The 20,258-nt window shown below is 35.8% G+C and overlaps 2 protein-coding genes across 2 annotated transcripts; one reads left to right on the top strand and one right to left on the bottom strand.

The window, feature by feature from the left end:
• Positions 1-3,164: 3,164 nt before the first annotated feature.
• On the top strand, positions 3,165-3,671 carry LOC122197506 (secreted RxLR effector protein 161-like). Its single transcript, XM_042901689.1, has one exon. It carries the CDS (start codon positions 3,165-3,167, stop codon positions 3,669-3,671), a length of 507 nt encoding a protein of 168 aa, XP_042757623.1.
• A 3,149-nt stretch (positions 3,672-6,820) lies between these two features.
• On the bottom strand, positions 6,821-10,021 carry LOC111878127 (pentatricopeptide repeat-containing protein At3g16010). Its single transcript, XM_023874638.3, has 3 exons — positions 9,593-10,021; positions 9,096-9,197; positions 6,821-8,961 (listed from the first exon to the last, which is right to left on the bottom strand). The coding sequence occupies exons 2-3, from the start codon at positions 9,178-9,180 to the stop codon at positions 7,124-7,126; spliced, it is 1,923 nt and encodes a 640-aa protein (XP_023730406.1). The 5' UTR covers positions 9,181-9,197; positions 9,593-10,021; the 3' UTR covers positions 6,821-7,123.
• Positions 10,022-20,258: the final 10,237 nt, after the last annotated feature.

Here is a 20,258-nt window from a genome sequence, read left to right as displayed (position 1 = left end):
GGATTGTTGATATTAGGACTGAAGTTTTAAATATACCTAATCCCAACTCAAAATTCACATCTTTTCGTGTTCTGCCCTCCATCTTCATCTTTTGTTGTCCTTAACATATTGAATTTCAATTCGCATCCCTTTTCATTAGTTACTCATGTTGGATTAAGTGTCTAAAATCTTAATTAAATTGATATAATCTTAAAAAATAACAGTGAAGTCCTTTTTGATTTATCCTCATAATCAGGAAATAACTTAGATTGATTATATATATGTGTATGTGTGTGTGCGTGTGTGTGAGAGAGAGAGAGATGAATTATTAATATATTAATTGGAAATAGTAATAATTAGTTCAGAGTTAATCACATATCTCACCATTATTTTAGTTCATCCTAACCTATCATTTGAACAATACTGAGACCATATTGATTAAGTTGCATAATCTATTGCAAACAGTTGAAACTGGAATGAAGAAGTGTCATTCTAACAGTGTTGCAAGTGCCCCAATCATGGCTATTCAATAAGGCAAGGGAAAGAAGAGAGAAGCCTATTCCCAAACGAACTTGAAAGGGAAAGCCACATTGGAGATTCCAGTGGGTCAAAGGGAAATGTCAACTTTAATGCTCCTCCTATCGGTGATTCGAAAGAAGATATGTGCTTTCATTGTGGCCAAAAGGGGCATTGGAAGAGAAGATGCCCTAAGTACCTACAAGAAGTGAGAGGGGCAAAGGGAAATGTGTCTGGCTCTTCATCTGGTATGTAATCTATTCAAATTAGTAACATTTATATTTCAAACTCTTGGATCCTTGATATGGGATGTGGTTTCCACAATTGTTCGGATATGTAGGGACTAAAGGAAAGTAAAGAGGTCGAGCATGGGAAGTTGAACCTGATCATGGGGATGATTATGGGGAATAGGTGAAAGTCGGTTGTTACTAGGATTGGAACTAATGGGCTTTTATTTGATAGTGTTAGGTTTTATTTGAACAATTGTTGTTATTCGTCAAAAATGATAAGAAACATAATTTCATTTCATGTTTTATTTAGACAATGATATCGTTATGGTTTTGATGATAATGACGGTGTAATTTTAGTTTATAAAAATGGTGCATTTATTTTCAAAGTTTATCCTTCTAATGGTGTATATGATTGTGTGTGTGTGTGTGAATAAACTTGGCAATAGTGTTTATAGTATTGATTCTTCTAATGGTTTAGACAAGGCATACTTATGGCATTGTTGTCTTGGACACATTATTAAGAAACGCATCACCCAACTCCAAAAAGGATGGAGTGTTAGAATCGTTTGACCTTAAATCAGACGATGAATGCGAGTCTTGCTTATTGGGTAAGATGAATAAATCACGTTTCACTTGTACTTGTGAAAGAGGTAAATGATTGTTAGACCTCATCAACATTGATGTATGTGGTCCTTTCAGATCCACTACATGGGATGTTAATTACTACTACATGACGTTTACTTATGATTATAGTAGATATGGGTATATCAATTTAATAAAGCATAAATCGGAAACCTTTGAAAAGTTTAAAGAGTTTAAGCACCAAGTAAAGAATCAATTGGGCAAGAAGATAAAGATGCTCCGATCTGATAGAGGTGGAGAATATATTAGTATCGAGTTCAACGGCTATCTTAAGGAATGTAGAATTGTTTCACAGCTGACACTTCCTAGGATACCACATCTTAATGGTGTATCTGAAAGGCGTAATCAAACATTGTTGGACTTGGTTCGTTCCATGATGAGTTGACTTTTTCTCCCTATATCATTTTGGGGGTATGTCTTAGATACAACCGCCCATATCCTCAATCTTGTTACTATCAAGAAGGTTGCCAAAACACCTCATGATATGTGGACAGGGAAACATCCCTCTCTTGTACATATCAAGGTCTAGGGTTGTGAGGATCTCGTTAGGCGCGAGACCCAAGATAAACTAGAACCCATAACTGATAGATGTATTTTCTTTGGCTATCCCAAAAGTCTTTTGGGTACTTGTTTTACAGACCTAGTGAGAATGTGGTATTTGTAGCTCGAAAAGGATTTTTTTTTCGTGTGAGAGAGCTCATATTCAAATAAGATTGTGAGTACGATTGATCTTGAAGAAATTCAAAAGTCATCCAATGAAGTAACCTTTAATGAAACTAGCTCTCTGAGGTTGAACCTATTAAGTCCATTGACAATTTGTTATCTTGTCATCGATCTAGTAGAGTTAGTATGCCACCAAATTTTTATGGTTTCTATAAGAATAGATGGGGACATGTTTATAAGTGATAATACATTGATAAATTTGAATGAGGCGACTAACTATAAGGAAGAGATGGAAGGCCCTGAGATTGCAAAATGGAAAGAGGCAATGGATATTGAGATCAAATCCATGTATAACCAATTATGGACTTTGGTTGATCACATGCCTGGCCGAAAGACAATAGGGTGCAAATGGATCTTCAAGAAGAATACTAACATGGATGGTAATGTACAGACCTTCAAGGCAAGGTTGGTTGCAAAGGGCTTTAGTCAAACATAAGGGATTGACTATGATGAAACATTTTCACCAGTTGTCAAGATTAATTCAATTAGGTTAATGCTTTCCGTAACTGCTTATCATGACTTTGAAGGATGTCAGATGGATGTTAAAACTGCTTTCCTTAATATGAAATTAGATGAGGATGTTTATGGCTCAACCAGAAGGTTTTGGACATGCAAAATTCCCTAATAAGGTGTGCAGGGTTGAGAAGTCCATCTATGTAGTGAAACAAGCATCTCGTAGTTGGAATCTTAGCTTCCATGAATAGGTCATAAAGTTTGGATTTTCTAGAAGTAAGGATGATTCTTGCATGTATGTTGAAGCTAGTGGGAGTGTAGTGACATTTCTAGTTTTATATGTTGGTGACATACTCCTTATAGGAAACAATGTTCCAACTTTTCAAGAACTAAAGTCTTGGCTTGGGAAATGTTTACCTATAAAGGATCTAGGATAAAATATTGAAACGGTTCAATATGGAGAATTACAGGAAAGGGGATTTATCCATGCATCATATTGTCAAATTGAGCAAGGCCTAATGTCCCAGAAGTGATAAGAGTCGAATCTCATATGTTTCGGCTATTGGATCGATTATGTATGCTATGACATGTACTCGGCCTAATGTGGCTTATGCTTTGAGCATGGTTAGCAGATATCAGGGAAATTCTGACATAGCTCATTGGATTGTAATGAAAAACATTCTTAAGTATTTGCGAAAAAAATGTGTGATCTTAGTTTTTGCTGGCAAAGATAAACTTAAGGTGAATAGTTATAGTGATGCTAGCTTTCAAATAGATCGGGATAATAGTTATGTGCAATTTGGATGGGTATTTCTATTGAATGGTGGAGCAGTAACTTGGAAGAGTTCAAAGCAGCAGATGGTGGCTGATTCTACTTGTGAATCAGATTACATCACAGCAAGCGAGGTGGCAAAGGAAGCGGCATGGTTAAAGAATTCCATTGGTGATTTTGGAGTTGTTCCATCAATCCAAGAACCCATGGATATTTTCTACGACAACGAGGGTGTGGTTGCTTTGACCAAAGAACCAAAGGATCATGGTAGATCAAGGCACATCGCAGTAAGCGAGGCGACGAAAGAAGCGGCATGGTTAAAGAATTTCATTGATTATCTTAGAGTTGTTCCATAAATCCAAGAACCCATGGAGATTTTCTATGACAACGAGGGCATGGTTGCTTTGACCAAAGAACCAAATGATCATGGTAGATCAAGGCATATCCAAGGTTGTATAACTCATTACTCGGTACCTGTTCGGCCGACTACCGAGTAACGAGTACTCAGGAGTACTCAGGGAGTACTCGGATTCGGTAATTTATGTATAAATATTTTTAGGGAACTTATATATGTCAAAATCATAAGTTAAAATCTTAAGTTGATTGAAATATATAACAAATTTAGATACATGTGAATACAAAAAAGCTGAAAAACACATAATGGTCTCACTTCGTGAACAATTATAGAAAATTTAAGATATATATATATATATATATATATATATATATATGTGTGTAGTAATAATCACATATGTGTGTGTTAAATAATAAATCGTTAAATATATTATAGATATGAACCACTGAGTTGACTGGATTTTACAACACTGCTCAGTTCAGTAAGGGGCCGAGTAGCGAGTACTCGAAGGAGTAATCGGCCAACTCAGCGAGTTTTACAACATTGGGCATATCGGAAGGAAATACCATTACATCTGACATCAAGTTGAAGAAGGCAAACTCATGGTGAATCGTGTATCGTCATAGGATAATCCTATTGATCCTCTCACAAAGGGTTTGAGCAAGATTAAGCACTTCGAGCATGCTAGGAGCATTGGTCTAAGAGATGATATTAGATTTTAGATTTTGGAAGTTAGTTGATAGTTTTGAAACAATGTAACAATAATAAATTGCAATTGAATGGTGATTAAATAATATAAATTTATTTATGTTCAAATTGTGTGATACCATTTGTCGATTAATTTATTCTTGTGTTTCACTTTGCATGTTTTACTTCCCGAATATTAATTTATTCGAAACACCACAATGAGTCATACTTTGGGAGTAAGTATTAATTTAAGATTGTCATGAATCGTTTGTAAATTGTCCATAAGAATTGGACATTTCATATAGATTTCTGCAATATTCATGAGTACTTAGAAAATTGGGATTTTGAGTATTGGTTAAACTTACGCTTAGAGATAACTTCATGGATTTAATCACGATTAATTCGAAGACGATTACATATTTATTCGTAAAATGGAGATATATAAGTCATAGTTTACGAATCTGTTGTACATTGGTTTGCATCAACGTATCCGTAACTAGATGGTATAAAATGTATTCCTATTTGTGACTAGATGAGTAAAATGTGTGATTATATAGTTACAGTTTATTCGTTTTTTTTTGCTTGTTAAGGAAAGGCAATATCTTTGGGACCCTTTGTTATTTGATGTTGACATTATAGTGTTGGGCCCGGATGAGACTAAATTGATGTGTTCAATTAGTTGTGTGATGACGTCATCACAGATCGAGAAATCAGGAAACAGAAATTTGGATCATGAGATTGATTCTTATCCATGTCTCGTGTCCATACGATATCAAAAAGAAGGAAAGGATAGTTGATCGCTTATCTAAAGGCTGACGTCTGATTTGATTAGAGTTTAGCATTGTGTTTGAAAACACACTTTACTGATTATTCTGAATTATACTGACAGTTGTAGTTAGCGATTTATCCAAGTGAAAGACTGTTGGATTAAGTGTCTAAGGTCTTAACTAAATTAGTATAATCTTAAATAATAACAGAGAAATCCTTTTTGGGTTGTCCTCATAACTAGGAAATAGCTTGGATTGATTATAAAATAGAGACAAATGATTTACTAATATATATTATGTGATTGATATATTAATTGGAAATGGTAATAAGTAATTAAAAATTAATGAGAATTAATTTGGAATTAAGTCTAGGTTAATTAGAAATAACTAGAGGTATAAGGGTTGGACTGCAATTGTTCAACAGTTGAGCAAAAGAGACAATCCAGAACCTTCTTTAGGGTTTTTGAAAGCCTCCAACTCAGATAAGGAAAAAGAATTTGAATAGGGATAAAATACTGTTGTTTTATCATTCAAATTTAGGGTTTCTAGATTATTTGGCAAGTCTAAAGAAGGGTATCCCCTAGCCAAATTTGTTCATAACCTTTCGTACCTCAAGAAATTAGATTTCTCCTCTCCCCTATCTCCTATATTCGATGCTAGGGTTTTAAGTGTAACACATTAGAGACTACCACACAATTGTAGCTTGTTTTCGAAAGAGATCTCGAGGTGTTTGATTAGCTTAATTCGAATTAAGCAAATGTATGTTTTCTACTCATGATTTCAATTATCATAGGGTTCTATTTTTGTTTCATAAAATATGTTGTTATTAATAGTGAAAAGCCATAGATCCTTTTAAGTTACATGTGCCCATAAGTGTTTATGTGAAATTTCGCAAGTACATATGATTTATAACCTAAAAATCCCATTAGCTCATCCAATGTAGAAATGGTTGTTTGATTTGATCCATATTTATGTAAGTGGGGTCTCTCCCATACAATACTTGGACTACTTTGGACCGGGTGAAGTGTTGTACCGGTACTTGGTCCAAGGTAGCCATTGGGCCTAAGTTTTAGGCTTTCTTTGAATGAAACACCTCAAATACGTCTCCATCGTCTTATTCACCATTTTGGATTGCCATCCGTCGTTCTCTATTTAAGCAAAGTATCATGAAAACGAAAATCTCTTTCAAAAAAAAAATATAAAGTCAGAAAATTTCTTTAACAAATAATGTCGCCAATGATACCATGTGAGTGGATGTTTCAAGCTCAAAAATAGTCTATCTGCCATTACAAGCACCATATCCACCGGGGTGAGACGTAGGCAAAGATTCCAACAAATAAATCGATATCGCATCCTACCCATGGTTAGGAAGGCTCAGGGGCTGAAGTAGATCCAAAAGATGCATAGTGGAGCGTTTATCTCGTTGGCATATCTTACACTCCTAGACATATCTGATGACCGCTTTTTGTATTCCCACCCAAAACCACTTCATGGCAAGTGGTTGGTATGTCTTCAATTCACTGGAATGCACCTGAATTGTGTGCCTACTAACTAAAAAAGTTGATTTTTTGGCATTAAGAAATTCAATGCACCAAAACATCCTTTACTCTTTTGCTACCAATATGAGCAATGTGCTTTTATCTTTTAACCATAATAACAACATACTTACGTTTCTTTACATATACCTGCAATCTACTTTATGGTTACCTACAAAAGCAACATACTTACATTTCACTACTTATATGGGCATAGTACATTTGTTACATATTGCTATTCTTGATAAAAGACGTACAATGCTATTATGAGTAAAGGAGTTGCTATCACATTTCAAGAAAATGAAATTATGTTTCTGTTTTGGGTAAAAATGATATAACCACATTGCTATTACGGTTAAAAATAAAGTATATCTTCTTCTGCAGCCGACCACCATCTCCAACCACACAAAACCTTCATCAAAAACTTCGAGTAAACACTGTCATACAATCCAATTTGTTCATTTTCATGGAACTTGATGTGTTCCATGTTCATCATCAATCTTCCCAACTGCATCAAGTATTGATGAATAAGTAATAGCATCATATTCAAAACCACATGATCTCATCTCCCTCATCAACTTTGCAGCCTCTTCAAACATACCCGCATGACTAAGACAGCCAAGAAGAGTATTATAAGTCACAACATCCGGTTTCATCTTCATACGTTTCATATTTTCAAACATAACAATTGCGCGTTGTGGGCCCCCACTTTTAGCCAATCCATTTAAAATAATATTATGCGAGTTTATATCACCCACACAACCACTTTCTTCCATATCCCTCATTAAAGAACACGCTTCATCTATCAATCCACCCCTTACCATACCTGACATGAGTGCATTATATGCATACACATCAGGAACAAATCCAAGTTTCTTGATTTCATTAAAAAGATCTTTAGCTTCATTTAAACGACCACATTTTCCTAAGTTTTTTATCATTATAGCATAAACCCTTGAGCTAGAATTCCCACAATTCTCTCTTAGTTCTTGAAACAACTCGTTTGCAGCTTCATAACGTTTTGCTTTTCCAAGTGTGTTGATTAAACTGCAGTAAGCAGCTGGGCATGGAGGGAAACCCTTTTCGTCCATTTCTTCTAGAAGTAATAATGCTTTTTCTACTTTATTTGTTTTACAAAAACCATCGATTAATATGGAGTAGGTGAAAGAGGTGGGAACAATGTTGTTAGTTTTCATCTTCTCAAACAATGAAGAAGCTTCATGGGAAGCTTTGGATTCAAAAAGAGCTTTTATCATAGTGTTGTATGTCACCACATTTGGTTCAATTTGAAAAGATGACATTTCATCGAACACCTTCCGGGCATCAGATAAACGACCACTTTTCCCCAATATGTTGATGACATTGTTTATGAGAATGACATCAGGCTTACAACCGTGTTTGACCATGTCTATGTATATCCCATATGACTCTTCTACCCTTCCAGCTTTCCCAAGCCCCCTTATTAACTCTGTGTAGGTGTACACAGTAGGCATACAACCTTTCTCTTTCATCTCTGTTACTAAATCTAGAGCTTTTTCTACTTTACCGGCTTTGAAGTATATTGATAATAAAGTCGTGTAGATCTTAGCATTTGGATGAAACCCGTTTTCCTTCATTTCATCAAACAATCGTATAGCAGGATTATCATGGCCTAATTTGGCAAATGCTGACATTAGAGCACTGTATGTTATAGTGTCGGGGAAGCAATTACCTTCATTACACATCTCACTGTAAAGATCATACACTTTTTCAGGGTGATTTTCTTGCATTAGCATCAGGATAATGGAGTTATACGTACTTGCAGTTGGCTTGCACTTGCGACCTTTGACTTGATAAAAAAGTGAGAGTGCTTTGTTGACCATTTTAGCCTTGCCTAATAATCTCACAATGTCTGATAAATCTTTAGGATCGATGACAACTGATTGTCGAACCATTTCTTGGATCATCTTCCACATCTCCCCGAACATTTCAGAGTCAGATAAACAAGAAATTAAAGTCATGTAAGTAGTGGAATCATGCACGAAATGTCGTCTCTTTCCAGCCCACTTGAAAAATTGCATCTTGACATTAATGTCCACATCTATGTTCAAAACCTCACGAACTAATCGATGATCAACTCTTAATTTCAGTACCTCTAGAGCCTTTTCTGCATCAGGCCCCCACTTGAATATCTTCAAAATCCTGATAAATCTCTCGTCCAACATCCTTGCAGAGCTCTTTCTTGATGTTCTTTGATTGGTGGGTAAATTCCTTGAATCTTCTCTGGGACGCGACAACTGGAACATTTGAACGATTTCATTTTCTGCAATGACAAATAAATATGCCCAATTTAAGATACAGCAGATGGATGGAGATGATGCAAATATAGGATAATGAAATGAAAATGATGAACTGTCTTTGAAGCTGTAAGAGAACAAAAAGAACAATGCACATTACCTGTTTGCTTAATTCTCTCAGACAGAAAAGATGCGGTAGTGATCGACCTCCGTAAACTAATTGACATGTTCGTCGTCTTTGTCATCACTTCACAAAGTATAGCTGAAATACATACCCAACTTTAATTTTGAAAAATATTCACAATAACTTTAAGTTTAATCTAGACATTTGAAGCTATAAAAATAAGCAATATGCATGAATCGTGTACTTTGTCCACTGAAGAAAAACAATCCAGCTACTACTATAATACACTTTATTAATCATAAAACAAAACAATTAGAAGACAATGTCAGACACCAAAACCCATATATCTTCCAAATGCCCACAAAATAAATTAAATTAAGAGCTCTTAAGACTGTAAACCCTTAGATCTTTCCAAAGTCAGACCCCAAAACTCATCTGATTAACCTAATTCTCGATTTCGTCAAACCCCCATTAACAATTACATCTAATCGAGCCAATCAAGTAATCAATAACAAGAGCAAATCTAATTATACCTTCGAATATGCAGTTAGAGGAGAATTAAGAGTAGATGAATCAAGCTAAACCCAGATGAGATAGCAAAACATATGACTTCGCAGCATGTGGTCATCGGCATATCCCAACTCATGATGTGGCTTCGTCTAAGGTGGTCACCGGCGTTGGAGGAGACATCCACAACGAGGGTATGACGGTGAGTGGACGACGGTGATGGAGCAAAGACTAGGGGTGAGCGACAAGGGAGAAGAGCGGACGAGGGACGAAGTGAACAAGATTTTGTATTTTTTTTCTTTTAAAACTTTGGAGTAAATTACACAAATAGTCCTAGTGCCAAAATATGCACGATCAGTCGTTATTTTTAGAAATTAACTCGACCGTCCTTCGTCCCTTGTTATTTTAAATTTACACATTGTATCCTTTGGCAACCATAAAATGACTATATTGCCCTTAATATTTTATTTTTTATTTAAATATAAATTATTTTATATTAAAAAAAAAAAAAATACCCAAACCCCCCGCCCCCTCTTCGTTCACTTTCCCCCTTCCCTTCCACCTTTCTTCTACCTTCTTTGTTTCCCGGTCACTGAACCCGACCAACACTTCATCGACTTCATCGCCCCACCGACTTCATCTTCCTCCGACGACATGGTTACAGAGGGTTGTGGATGATTTCTATTGTGGATCTTAGCATCGATTTTGATATGTGGTCCGAATCTGGTTACAAATTGTGACCTAGAGGTGATGAGTGGTGTCAGAATAGGAATATGCTGGTGTTACCGGAGAAAGAGGAATATGGTGGTGTTTCCGTCTCCTTCCCTATCATCGAACCCTTGATGTTAGAAGCAAACCCTCACTTCAATGTTGTAGCCAGCTAAGAGCAACCCCTCCAACCCCCGACCACAACAACTACACTCATAACCACTGTCACATGCGGTGGAATTGGTGGTGGTTTAGTAGCTCTACAAAACAAGGTAGGGAAAAGGAGGGTGAAGGAAGCAGTCAACAGGACCCTCTGATTTTTCTTCCATCTCTGCTTTATGTGAAGAGTCAACATGTCCTTGGTTCAGGCTTCTAACAACGTAAATCCCCTCACAAAATCACATTATAGTTCTGTTACTTTATCCAATTGAAAACGAAAACGAGATTGGATTCGTTTTCACTGGGGAATTTTGGTAGGGGATTCGATTTTAGAGATTGATTTTGGGGGGTGATTCGATTATTTGAACTGTTGTGTGTGATTGTGTAAAAAATAAACAAAACTTGTGAAATGTTTTGATTTTGTGGGAATGCATAAAAAACGGAACAACTTATGTCTATCTATTTGGGGTTATTGGTGGCAGATTATAGGGCTAGAGGGTGGTGGCAGATGGGGGTGGTGATGCCGGAGTGATATCCCAGATGCAAACAACCAAACAAACGAAAAAAACAAAAGAATGGGGATTGAAAAAGCCGGTGTCAAAGTGTGTGTGGTGCATATTAAAACAAACGAAGGATGATCCGAGTTAATTTTTGAAAATAGGGACTAAACGTGCATTTTGACACCCGCATGAGGGACGATTCGTGTAATTTACTCAAAACTTTGCCCTAATCATTATGCTATAATTCAAAGAAATTCGCTAAGATTAGTGAATTTTTAGGGAGGCGCGTAGTGATCGACCGTCGTAAACTAAGTGACATGTTCGTTAATTTTTAGGGAGGCGCGTAGTGAATTTTTTAGGGAGGCACATAATTTACTCAAAACTTTGCCTTAATTCTTTTTGAATGAAAAGGCGTGGTAGTGATCGACCGTCGTAAACTAACTGACATGTTCGTCATCTTTGTCATCACTTCACAAAGTATAGCTGAAATACATACCTAACCTTCACAGTTCCAAATCGTCAGATGCATGATTTACTGTAACGCCCGTAGATCCGGGCTAGTCAATTTAGAGATAATAGGTGTTGAAAATGACTTTTCGACAAAAGATTATTTAGAATAAATAATATAAACCAAGTTGTAGAATATGTCTCAAGGGTTCCGTACATATAAAGAACGCCGAAATCCGAGTTATAACGAAGAAGTTATGGCCCGTCGAAGTTTTACGGCAAAACCGGCACGGCACCGGGAGACGTAAATAGTGAATTTATGATAGAGGACTTTTTAGCCTTAGTGATCTAAACCAAAGTTGTAGCATAAGTTAAACCGAGAAGATACAAAAAAAGAACGCCCAAATCTGACTTCGTATGAGGAAGCTATGATTTTTCAAAGTTTCGGCTTAGCAGTGTACAGCCCGAAACTCGAATTTTAGTTCGAGCAGTTTTTGGCTTACGCAACCTTAATGAGAGTTGAAGATCTCATTAATAGGAACTCGACGGTAAAAACATAGACGAAAACGGAGTCCGTATGTAGAAGTTATGAATTTTACGCGGACATTTAACAGTATAATCTCCTCCTACTGTTAAATTTTAGATCGGTCGAGAATTAGCCGACACAGTCTAAATGAGAGTTGTAGATCTTATTTTTACCTACACGTGAATATAAAGAACGTCGAAAATGGAGTTCGTATGCGAAAGTTATGAATTTTTGAAAATCGGTTGTTTTACCCTCTGTGTGCGATGTCACGTGTCAGCACCAGGTTTTGCCTTGGAGCCTAAGCAAGCTCATGAAGTGAACACTAAAAACTCACGAGGTGAGTGACCCTTCAGCCTCCTATAAATAGAAACTCCCGTCTCCTTCATTCCTCACACCTTAACCCTTCATTCATCTCTCTATAACTTCTCTCTAACCCCCGAAACCCCCCGAAAAGCCTAGGGAACCTCCCTAGCACGAGGCGGAAGCCCCGGAGCGCCCAACGGCTCCGAGAAGAAGAGCCTTTCGGCTCGGGAACGCTGCTCCAGCGGCACCCGGTTTTGAGAAAAATCCGTTGTAAGTGAGCTAAGCCTATGCTATTTTTAATACAGCTTTCAAATAATTATAGTAATGTTATTAGATCCTTAAAATAATTATTTGGACTATTATTATGAGATATATAGAGTGTTGTTTAACGCTTATATAATAATAATAATAATAATAGCTAGACTATTAATTAGTCATGGTTAACGTTAGACTAAACCCTAGTGGTATTGATACTAGGTTTTGTCGAGGGAAATTGTTTTGAAATAACGAAGTGTTGTCCGAGTGCCGAGTCACCACCTTATTAGGTGAGTGCATAGTCTCTTTCATCTTACACATAGATATGAAGTATTTTAATATAAATTACGTGGTATGTGTGCATATTGTCTGAATACTTGTTGTCTGTGTTGGGTGAAAGAGTTTTATACATGTTTTAAATGATTTAAACCGTATATGTATTTTATATCTACAAAATGTGTTGGGTAAAACATGGATAGATGAAATAGTTGCTGTGTGATAACACGATGAAAGACATCAATGTTGACGGTGATCCAGTCATCTAATGGAGTATAGATGACGGCCACGGACGATACTAGACAGTCCAGTGGAACGCTAGTAGGCTCGTAATCTGTAGGTGTTTTTGAACTAAGTGCTCATTAGGTATTTTTGAACTGAGTGTGTTCATTAGGTATTTTTGAACTAAGTGTGTTCACTATATATTTTTGAACTAAGTGTGTTCACTAGGTATTTGAACTGAGTGTGTTCACTAGGTATTTGAACTGAGTGTGTTCACTAGGTATTTTGAATTGAGTGTGTTCACTAGGTATTTTTGAACTAAGTGTGTTCACTAGTTATTTTTGAACTAAGTGTTTACCAGATGTTTTGGACTACGTGTTCACCAATTATAATCTGTAAGCCTTGGTAACGTTGGACTTCGTGTCGATTCCTTAGGATGATCCTTAGGAATAAATAAACGAGGAATAGTTGATTCTTATGGTAGATCCTTAAGACTAAAGAAGATAATAGGGATGAGTAATTGGGTTGATTATTTGATTGTTTAAACATAATAATTATATTATTGTGGGTTGAAAACCCTATGTACTAACCAGGTTTCCCAACCTGACCCACTCAGTTTATTTATATCACAGGTGTTGATATGAAGTCACATTACACTGAGAGATTAAAGAGATGTAGATCACTAGTGTAAATAAATGTAAGTTCCATTTATGCTTATGTTTCTGTATTGACGATGACATCCCAAACGTTTTAAAATGAATAAAATATGTTTCTTCGAAAATGTTTTGATAACGTATTTATCGTGTTTTTCTGGGAACAAATTCCGCAACATTTTTATGAAAAGAAGTACTCTGATTTTTATAAAGCATAAACAAAATCGGTCTTTTCTGGCCGTGAAAAATGGGGATGTTACATTTACCGTTTGAAACCCTTTGCTGGTGTTGCAAAACTTTCCCGGGCTTGGAATTCTGGAGTATTCAACTGAATCTTACCTGAGTCACAAAGGCTTAGGGGCTGTTTGGCAGGATCTGAATTTTTAAGATTTGAAACTTTAAGATATCTGAATTTATAAGAGCATCTGAATTTTTAAGATCTGAATTTTTAACAAGTTGTTTGGTCGGAACCTCTGAATTGCTATGCTAAATAATGAAAATGATCATTTTACCCTTCTATATTATTTTTTGCTAAATTCAGTAATTCTGTTTTATAAAATAATTTAACCACTTCTTAAATAATTATAAAAAAATATAAACACCATATAAAATCTAAACACCCTACAAAATTCAAATATAAACACCCTACAAAATCCAACAAGTATGGAAACACATACAACTATAACAAACATGAGCTGCACATAACTACATAATGTTATAATTGGAAGAACTATATCACCATACACCAACATTATCATAACCAGAGTTCCAATATGCACCACCATAACTTCTCTTGAAGAACTCTATCAACAACATTTTCTTTGACAAATGAGATGATATGCAATCCCTTAAGAAGAATATTTCAAGTATGAAATGTTTTAAATCAACAAAATTTGCAGCAGCACACAACAGGCAACAACTATGAAATCCACCTCCAAAACCAACTACATAAAACATGACCAGGGGCAACATCTCCAAGGGGAAATCGACCGCCAAGCTGTAACTTTGACTTTAGTTGAATCCAAAAACCATAACTTTGACTTTATTTGAATCTAAAACCCACATCAGATCAAAACTGAAATATAACCTAACAAGTAAAAATCACATTGATGAAAATGGGCTACAACATAAGGGGTAGGATCGACAAATCAGGCAAATTTTTTTAATGGAGAGAGCGACACCAATTAAGGATAAAATTAATCGGTATCTATCCGCTTACTTTCACCATCGTGCTTGAATGCTTGTTGGGATTGGGATTGAACCAGAATAATCGAGTTTTAGGAAGAAAAAAAAACTTACCAAGAGTTGTGTTGTCGATGAGGGACCAGGAGAGCTTTGCTTCCGGTGGTGATGGTGGCACTGGCGAAAGAATCGGCCGACTGGTTCAGACCGGAGATGGAGTGGGTGAGCAAAACGTCATGTGTATTGAAAGAGAAGAGGGAAAGTGGGGCTAAAATATCAAGGGCAAACCTGCAGAAGATGTCGGCGATGCAGCTGGAGCCGAAGACGAAGACGAAGGCGCCACAGGCGAAGCCGACGACGACGGCAGCAGAGGGGATGGGAGCTACAACAGATTGGAGTAAAGGAGAGGCTTCGTTGATGGTTGGGAGGGAAAAAAGAGGTTGTGCCCTGAAATAGAAGAGAATGCGATTGTGGGCAAAACAGGAAACACGTGTGTTCTTATTTTTTCAGATACAATCACATGTCTGAGAAATTAAGAGAAATTAAGAGGTGTTTTTTAATTTAAGAGGCAAAAAATACGATGCTATCAATCACCCTACATCTTAATTTTTAAGAGATTGCCTCTTAATTTTTTAATTAAGAGGCAAATAAACAGCCCCTTAGGTTTGGAGATTTCGAGTTCGGAAATTTGATAGGGGTGGGGAGGAGAAGGGAGGTGTGGCAGTGGTGCGGAGGAGGGTTCGATGATTAGGGTGTTTTTGTTCTGGAAAGTGTTTCAGTTTTTCCACAAAAACATAAAATATAGATACCGAGTATTCGAGTTTACTAAAAAATTATAGAAAACTAGTTTTGTTAAGAATGATTAAGTTGTATTCTTCATTTGGAAATAATAATAATAATAATAATAATAATAATAATAATAATAATAATAATATGTGTAGATGTATAATTTTTATCAATTTTTATTTTTTATTTTTTGTTATTTCAAATAATAATATGTTATGAACTACCTATATAAATATTGTGCACGCTTTTTAAGAACACTTCAAATTAGGGGTGAGGAAAAATCAAACCGTATAAAAAAATGCATAAACCGAAATTGAAATGAAAATCGACAGTGTGATTTTAATTTTCCAAAAACGACAAATTTTCAGTGTGCTGTTGTTTTTAACTTTTCAATAACCGTAAATAATGGGACGGCACACAATTTAATGTATTAAATAATTATATAATATTTATTATTTAGTTGATAATAATATATAATATAATTACTAAAAAGAAAAATATAGTAGACGCTAAGATTGGATACTGAAAATTGAATCGCCTTCTTGGCTCGTGCCCTATCCTCACTCACACTCACTCACTCTCACATTGACCTTTTCCTTTACCTCCATCTTACACCATCATCATTGCTGACTCCGACCACGACTTTGAAGCATCGATTTCGGACACCATTTTTTGGACTCTTAAATTGAACTATAAAGCATCAACTCTAACCACGACTCTAAAGCACTGATTTTACCCTATCATCACCAGTTTTGAAGCATCAATTGTTACACCACCAGCCGGCGATGGAAACGTCGTGTTGTACGACGTTTTTATGTGGTACACAGTTATTGAATATATTGAACAATATACAAAAGATATAACACCAACGTTACTTTTATTCATTAGATAATAGGTTACATTATTGTTTCTAGTACAAGCACAAGATACTTCCTAACATAGGCTAAACAATCAGGAAACAAATTGTACTTCCAATCGATCCCTTGATGACTTCCATTTTTCTCATTGCCACTTCCATTGCTCATTTTCCTGAGAATACATATGGTTTTGAAAACATCAACATAATGTTGGTGAGTTCATAAGTTTTTATACCTTTGAAATTACTCTTTAGATAGTTTTTAGTACAAGATCTTTGTTTAAGACCGATATTTGACCCTCGACGTTACAAGGAAAGACCATGGGGGTAAATTATAGTAAATGTATGTATGATATGTGGTATTTTGGGGAAATTCACTAAGCTTTGTGCTTACGATTTATGTTTAAAATGTTTTTAGGTACTTCTGGTTCCAAAGGGACGGGTCAGGCTTGATCGCACTGCATCGCCTAGAGATTTATTCTGCATTGACTGTTCATGATTTTACTCTGATGTTTAGAGAATACTTTTACTCTGAATGTCATTGAAACAAACAAACGAATGTTTTTTTGTTGATCGAAAATGGAATTTTTACTAAGATTTTTGGGATGTAACAGATATACAAGGAAAGGAAATAGCTAGTGAAATTTTCAATTGAATATATGATGATCTCTTTGTGTACTTGTATGATCATTCTTTGCACAACTCATATTTTAGTTGTACAACTCAAATATTTACAAGATATTATAGATTTGTGTAAGGTACTTGAGAGAGTAAGAGTACATGCATGTTTTATGTATTTTGTTCATTGGATACTCATAATATACATGTATCTAACATTTGGTACTTTGAAATCATTCATATCATATACATATACATGTATAGTAGAACCTTTATAATTTAATACTCGATAAATTAATAACCTCGATAAAATTAATAATTTTTCCGGTTCCAACTTAGGACCAAGACAAAATTGGACCCCAATCGAAAAAATAATAAAATAATAATTTTTTTGAAATCCCAATGTAAATATATTGGTCCCAGCGAAACTATAAATTAATAATCACTAAAATATTCCAAAATTCTAGACATTTTATAGTGATCAATATAGATCTATGTACATTGAACTTGACAATTTCATTAATGTGTGAATGTACATGTGAATTTTGTATAAGAGAATGGTTTCAAGTTGTTGTTTTCATTGAAGCAAATACGAGTACATATACAGGGGAAGATCCGATATATTAGGATATGTTACAACAAATAAGGAAGACTAAACTATCTATATCTATAATTGACTAATAAATAAAACATGTGTAAATATATGTATCCGATAGGTGTTATGTGTTAATAGGCTCCCTCAATATGGACAATCCGGAAAGGAGTCCAATCTTGGATGTAAGGGTGTGAAACATGTGGTTTAGTGGAGGTTTTGTTAAAGCATCAGCAAGTTGATTATCGACACTGATGTGGTAACGCATATAGATCCATCTTGTACTTTTTCCTAAACGAAGTGAAAGTTGAGAGCCAAATGTTTCATCCTTGAATGAAAAACAGTATTAGTAGAATAGTGAGTGGCACTGAGGTTATCACAAAAAAAAAAATAGTTGGTGTTATGTTAGATCGGTAACCAAGTTTAGAGAGGATTGAAATTATCCATTGGAATTCAGTAGTGGTTGATGCGACAACTCTAAATTTTGCTTCAATTGAGGACCGTGCTAATGTGGGCTGACGTTTAGAGCTCCATGGATTTGGGTTTGACCCAAGGTATATGATGTAACCAGTGGTACTTCTATATGTTTGTTTGTTACCTGCCCAATCTGCATCAGTAAAAGAATGTAAGTGTAATGGTGAGTTGCGTTGAAAAATGAGGCCGTGATGGAGAGTCCCATGTAGGTATCGTAGCAGGCGTTTCAATGCAGCCCAATGAATGTCAGTGGGTCGGTGCATGAACTGGGAAAGTTTGTTGACAGCAAAGGCAACATCAGGGAGTATAAGTGACAAGTAATATAGTGTTCCAATTAATGATATGCAGTTTGTTGGTGTAGGTATAGGTTTTCCGTCGTTGATTGTAAGTTGTAGGGAGGATGACATTGGGGTGGTTATCGGTTTACAGTCACTCATGCTGGCTTTATGAAGAAGATCAAGAATATACTTGTATTGAGAAAGAAATAGACCAGCATAATGGTGAAGAAATTCAACACCAAGAAAATAAGACAAGGTTCCTAGATATTTTAAAGAGAAGCGTTTGGATAGAGAATTAATGAAAGATTAGAAATGAGATGTGTTGGATCCCGTGATGATGATGTCATCGATGTATACAAGGATGTAGATAGATGAAGTGATAGAGTGATGAACAAAAAGAGAAGGATCAGAGATTGTGGGCTAGAATTTGGCAGAAAGGAGAAGATTTGAGTTCATTGTACCAAGCACGTGATGCTTGGCGGAGACCGTATATGGCTTTATTGAGTTTACATACATTTTTGGGAAAAGATGGGTCAGTAAAACCAGGGGTTGAGACATATAGACAGATTCGGTGAGAGTTCCTTGCAAGAAGGCGTTGCTGATATCTAGTTGTCGTAGACACCAGTTTTGAGATGTGGCAAGAGAGAGGATAATACGTAACGATGTTGATTTAACGACATGGCTAAAAGTTTCGATGTAATCGAGTCCTGGTCGTTGGTTGAAACCTTTGGCTACTAATCTAGCTTTCAGGCGATCAACAGTTCCTTATGGGTTAAATTTAGTGCGATAAACCTATTTGCAACCGACAAGATTAGGAGTTGAATCTTGAGGAACAAGGGTCCAGGTGTGGTTGCGTAACAAAGCATCATACTCAGATTGCATAACTTGACGCCAAGCTGGTTGTTTTAATGCTTGAGTGATTCTACGAGGTTCAGGAAAAGATTGTATAACTGAGTTTTAAAGGATAAAGTCGTTGTTATAATATTTTGGACTTGGTTTCGATATGTGGAAGAGGCTGTAGAATCGGGGGTTGTGGGGTCGGGGGAGTGGGAGGTATGGGTGTTTACGGGACGGTTCGGTTCGGATAGTAATAAAATTGTGAACCGTGACAGCGGGGCGGGTACCTTTCATGCACTAACCGAAACCGAACCGAATTGCTAAAAAAATGAACCAAACCGTATGAAAGCGGATAACCACGATTCGATTCATGGGTATCCGTTAAATATAAAAAATAAGAATCAATCAAAACTAAAAACTCTATTTCAATAATTTCTTTATGAAAATCAAAAACTCACAAAAGTCCGGAAAAAATATTCGATTCTTGCCGATAAAAACTAACATTTTATGAATATGATAAAATATGATAAATATATAGAAGTAAGAAATATACGGTTGACAAAAAGCATTTGTACGCAATTTAAAACAAACATTTTAGTTGTTTATTAACATTTCAATTCCAATTAAAAACTAATTTTTATTATTATTATTATTATTATTATTATTATTATTATTATTATTATTATATATATATATATATATATATATATATATATATATATATATATATATATATATATATATATATATATATGGTATCCGCGGATATCTAAATTTCCAAACTAAAACCGACCCATAGGGTACCCGGTTTTTCCGGTTTCGGTTTTTTCGGATTCAGTTTATTTCGGTTTCAGTTTTTTCGGTTACGGATCGGCTCGGTTTTTCGGTTTTGTGGTTTTTTTGCACATCCCTAGTGGGAGGTGGATCAGGTTGCGGGATGGGAAGTATGGCTGGAGTGGGTGTGGGTCCAACTGGTATGAGATTAATATGGAGCCATGTGTCTGGATTTGGTGTTGGTGG

This window comes from Lactuca sativa, chromosome 4, assembly GCF_002870075.4.
Source record: "Lactuca sativa cultivar Salinas chromosome 4, Lsat_Salinas_v11, whole genome shotgun sequence".
NCBI lineage: Eukaryota > Viridiplantae > Streptophyta > Magnoliopsida > Asterales > Asteraceae > Lactuca > Lactuca sativa.
Note: the sequence above shows the minus strand (reverse complement) of the source record. Positions and strands in the feature narration are given on the sequence as shown.

What these genes read in the sequence shown, in the direction of transcription:
- LOC122197506 (XM_042901689.1), top strand. Translation starts at nt 3,165, where the DNA reads ATGGTTAGCAGATATCAGGGAAATTCTGACATAGCTCATTGGATTGTA.
- LOC111878127 (XM_023874638.3), bottom strand. Translation starts at nt 9,180, where the DNA reads ATGACAAAGACGACGAACATGTCAATTAGTTTACGGAGGTCGATCACT. An exon ending in TGAGAGAATTAAGCAAACAG is followed by an intron (nt 8,962 to 9,095) that starts GTAATGTGCATT and finishes TTGTCATTGCAG; the next exon opens with AAAATGAAATCGTTCAAATG.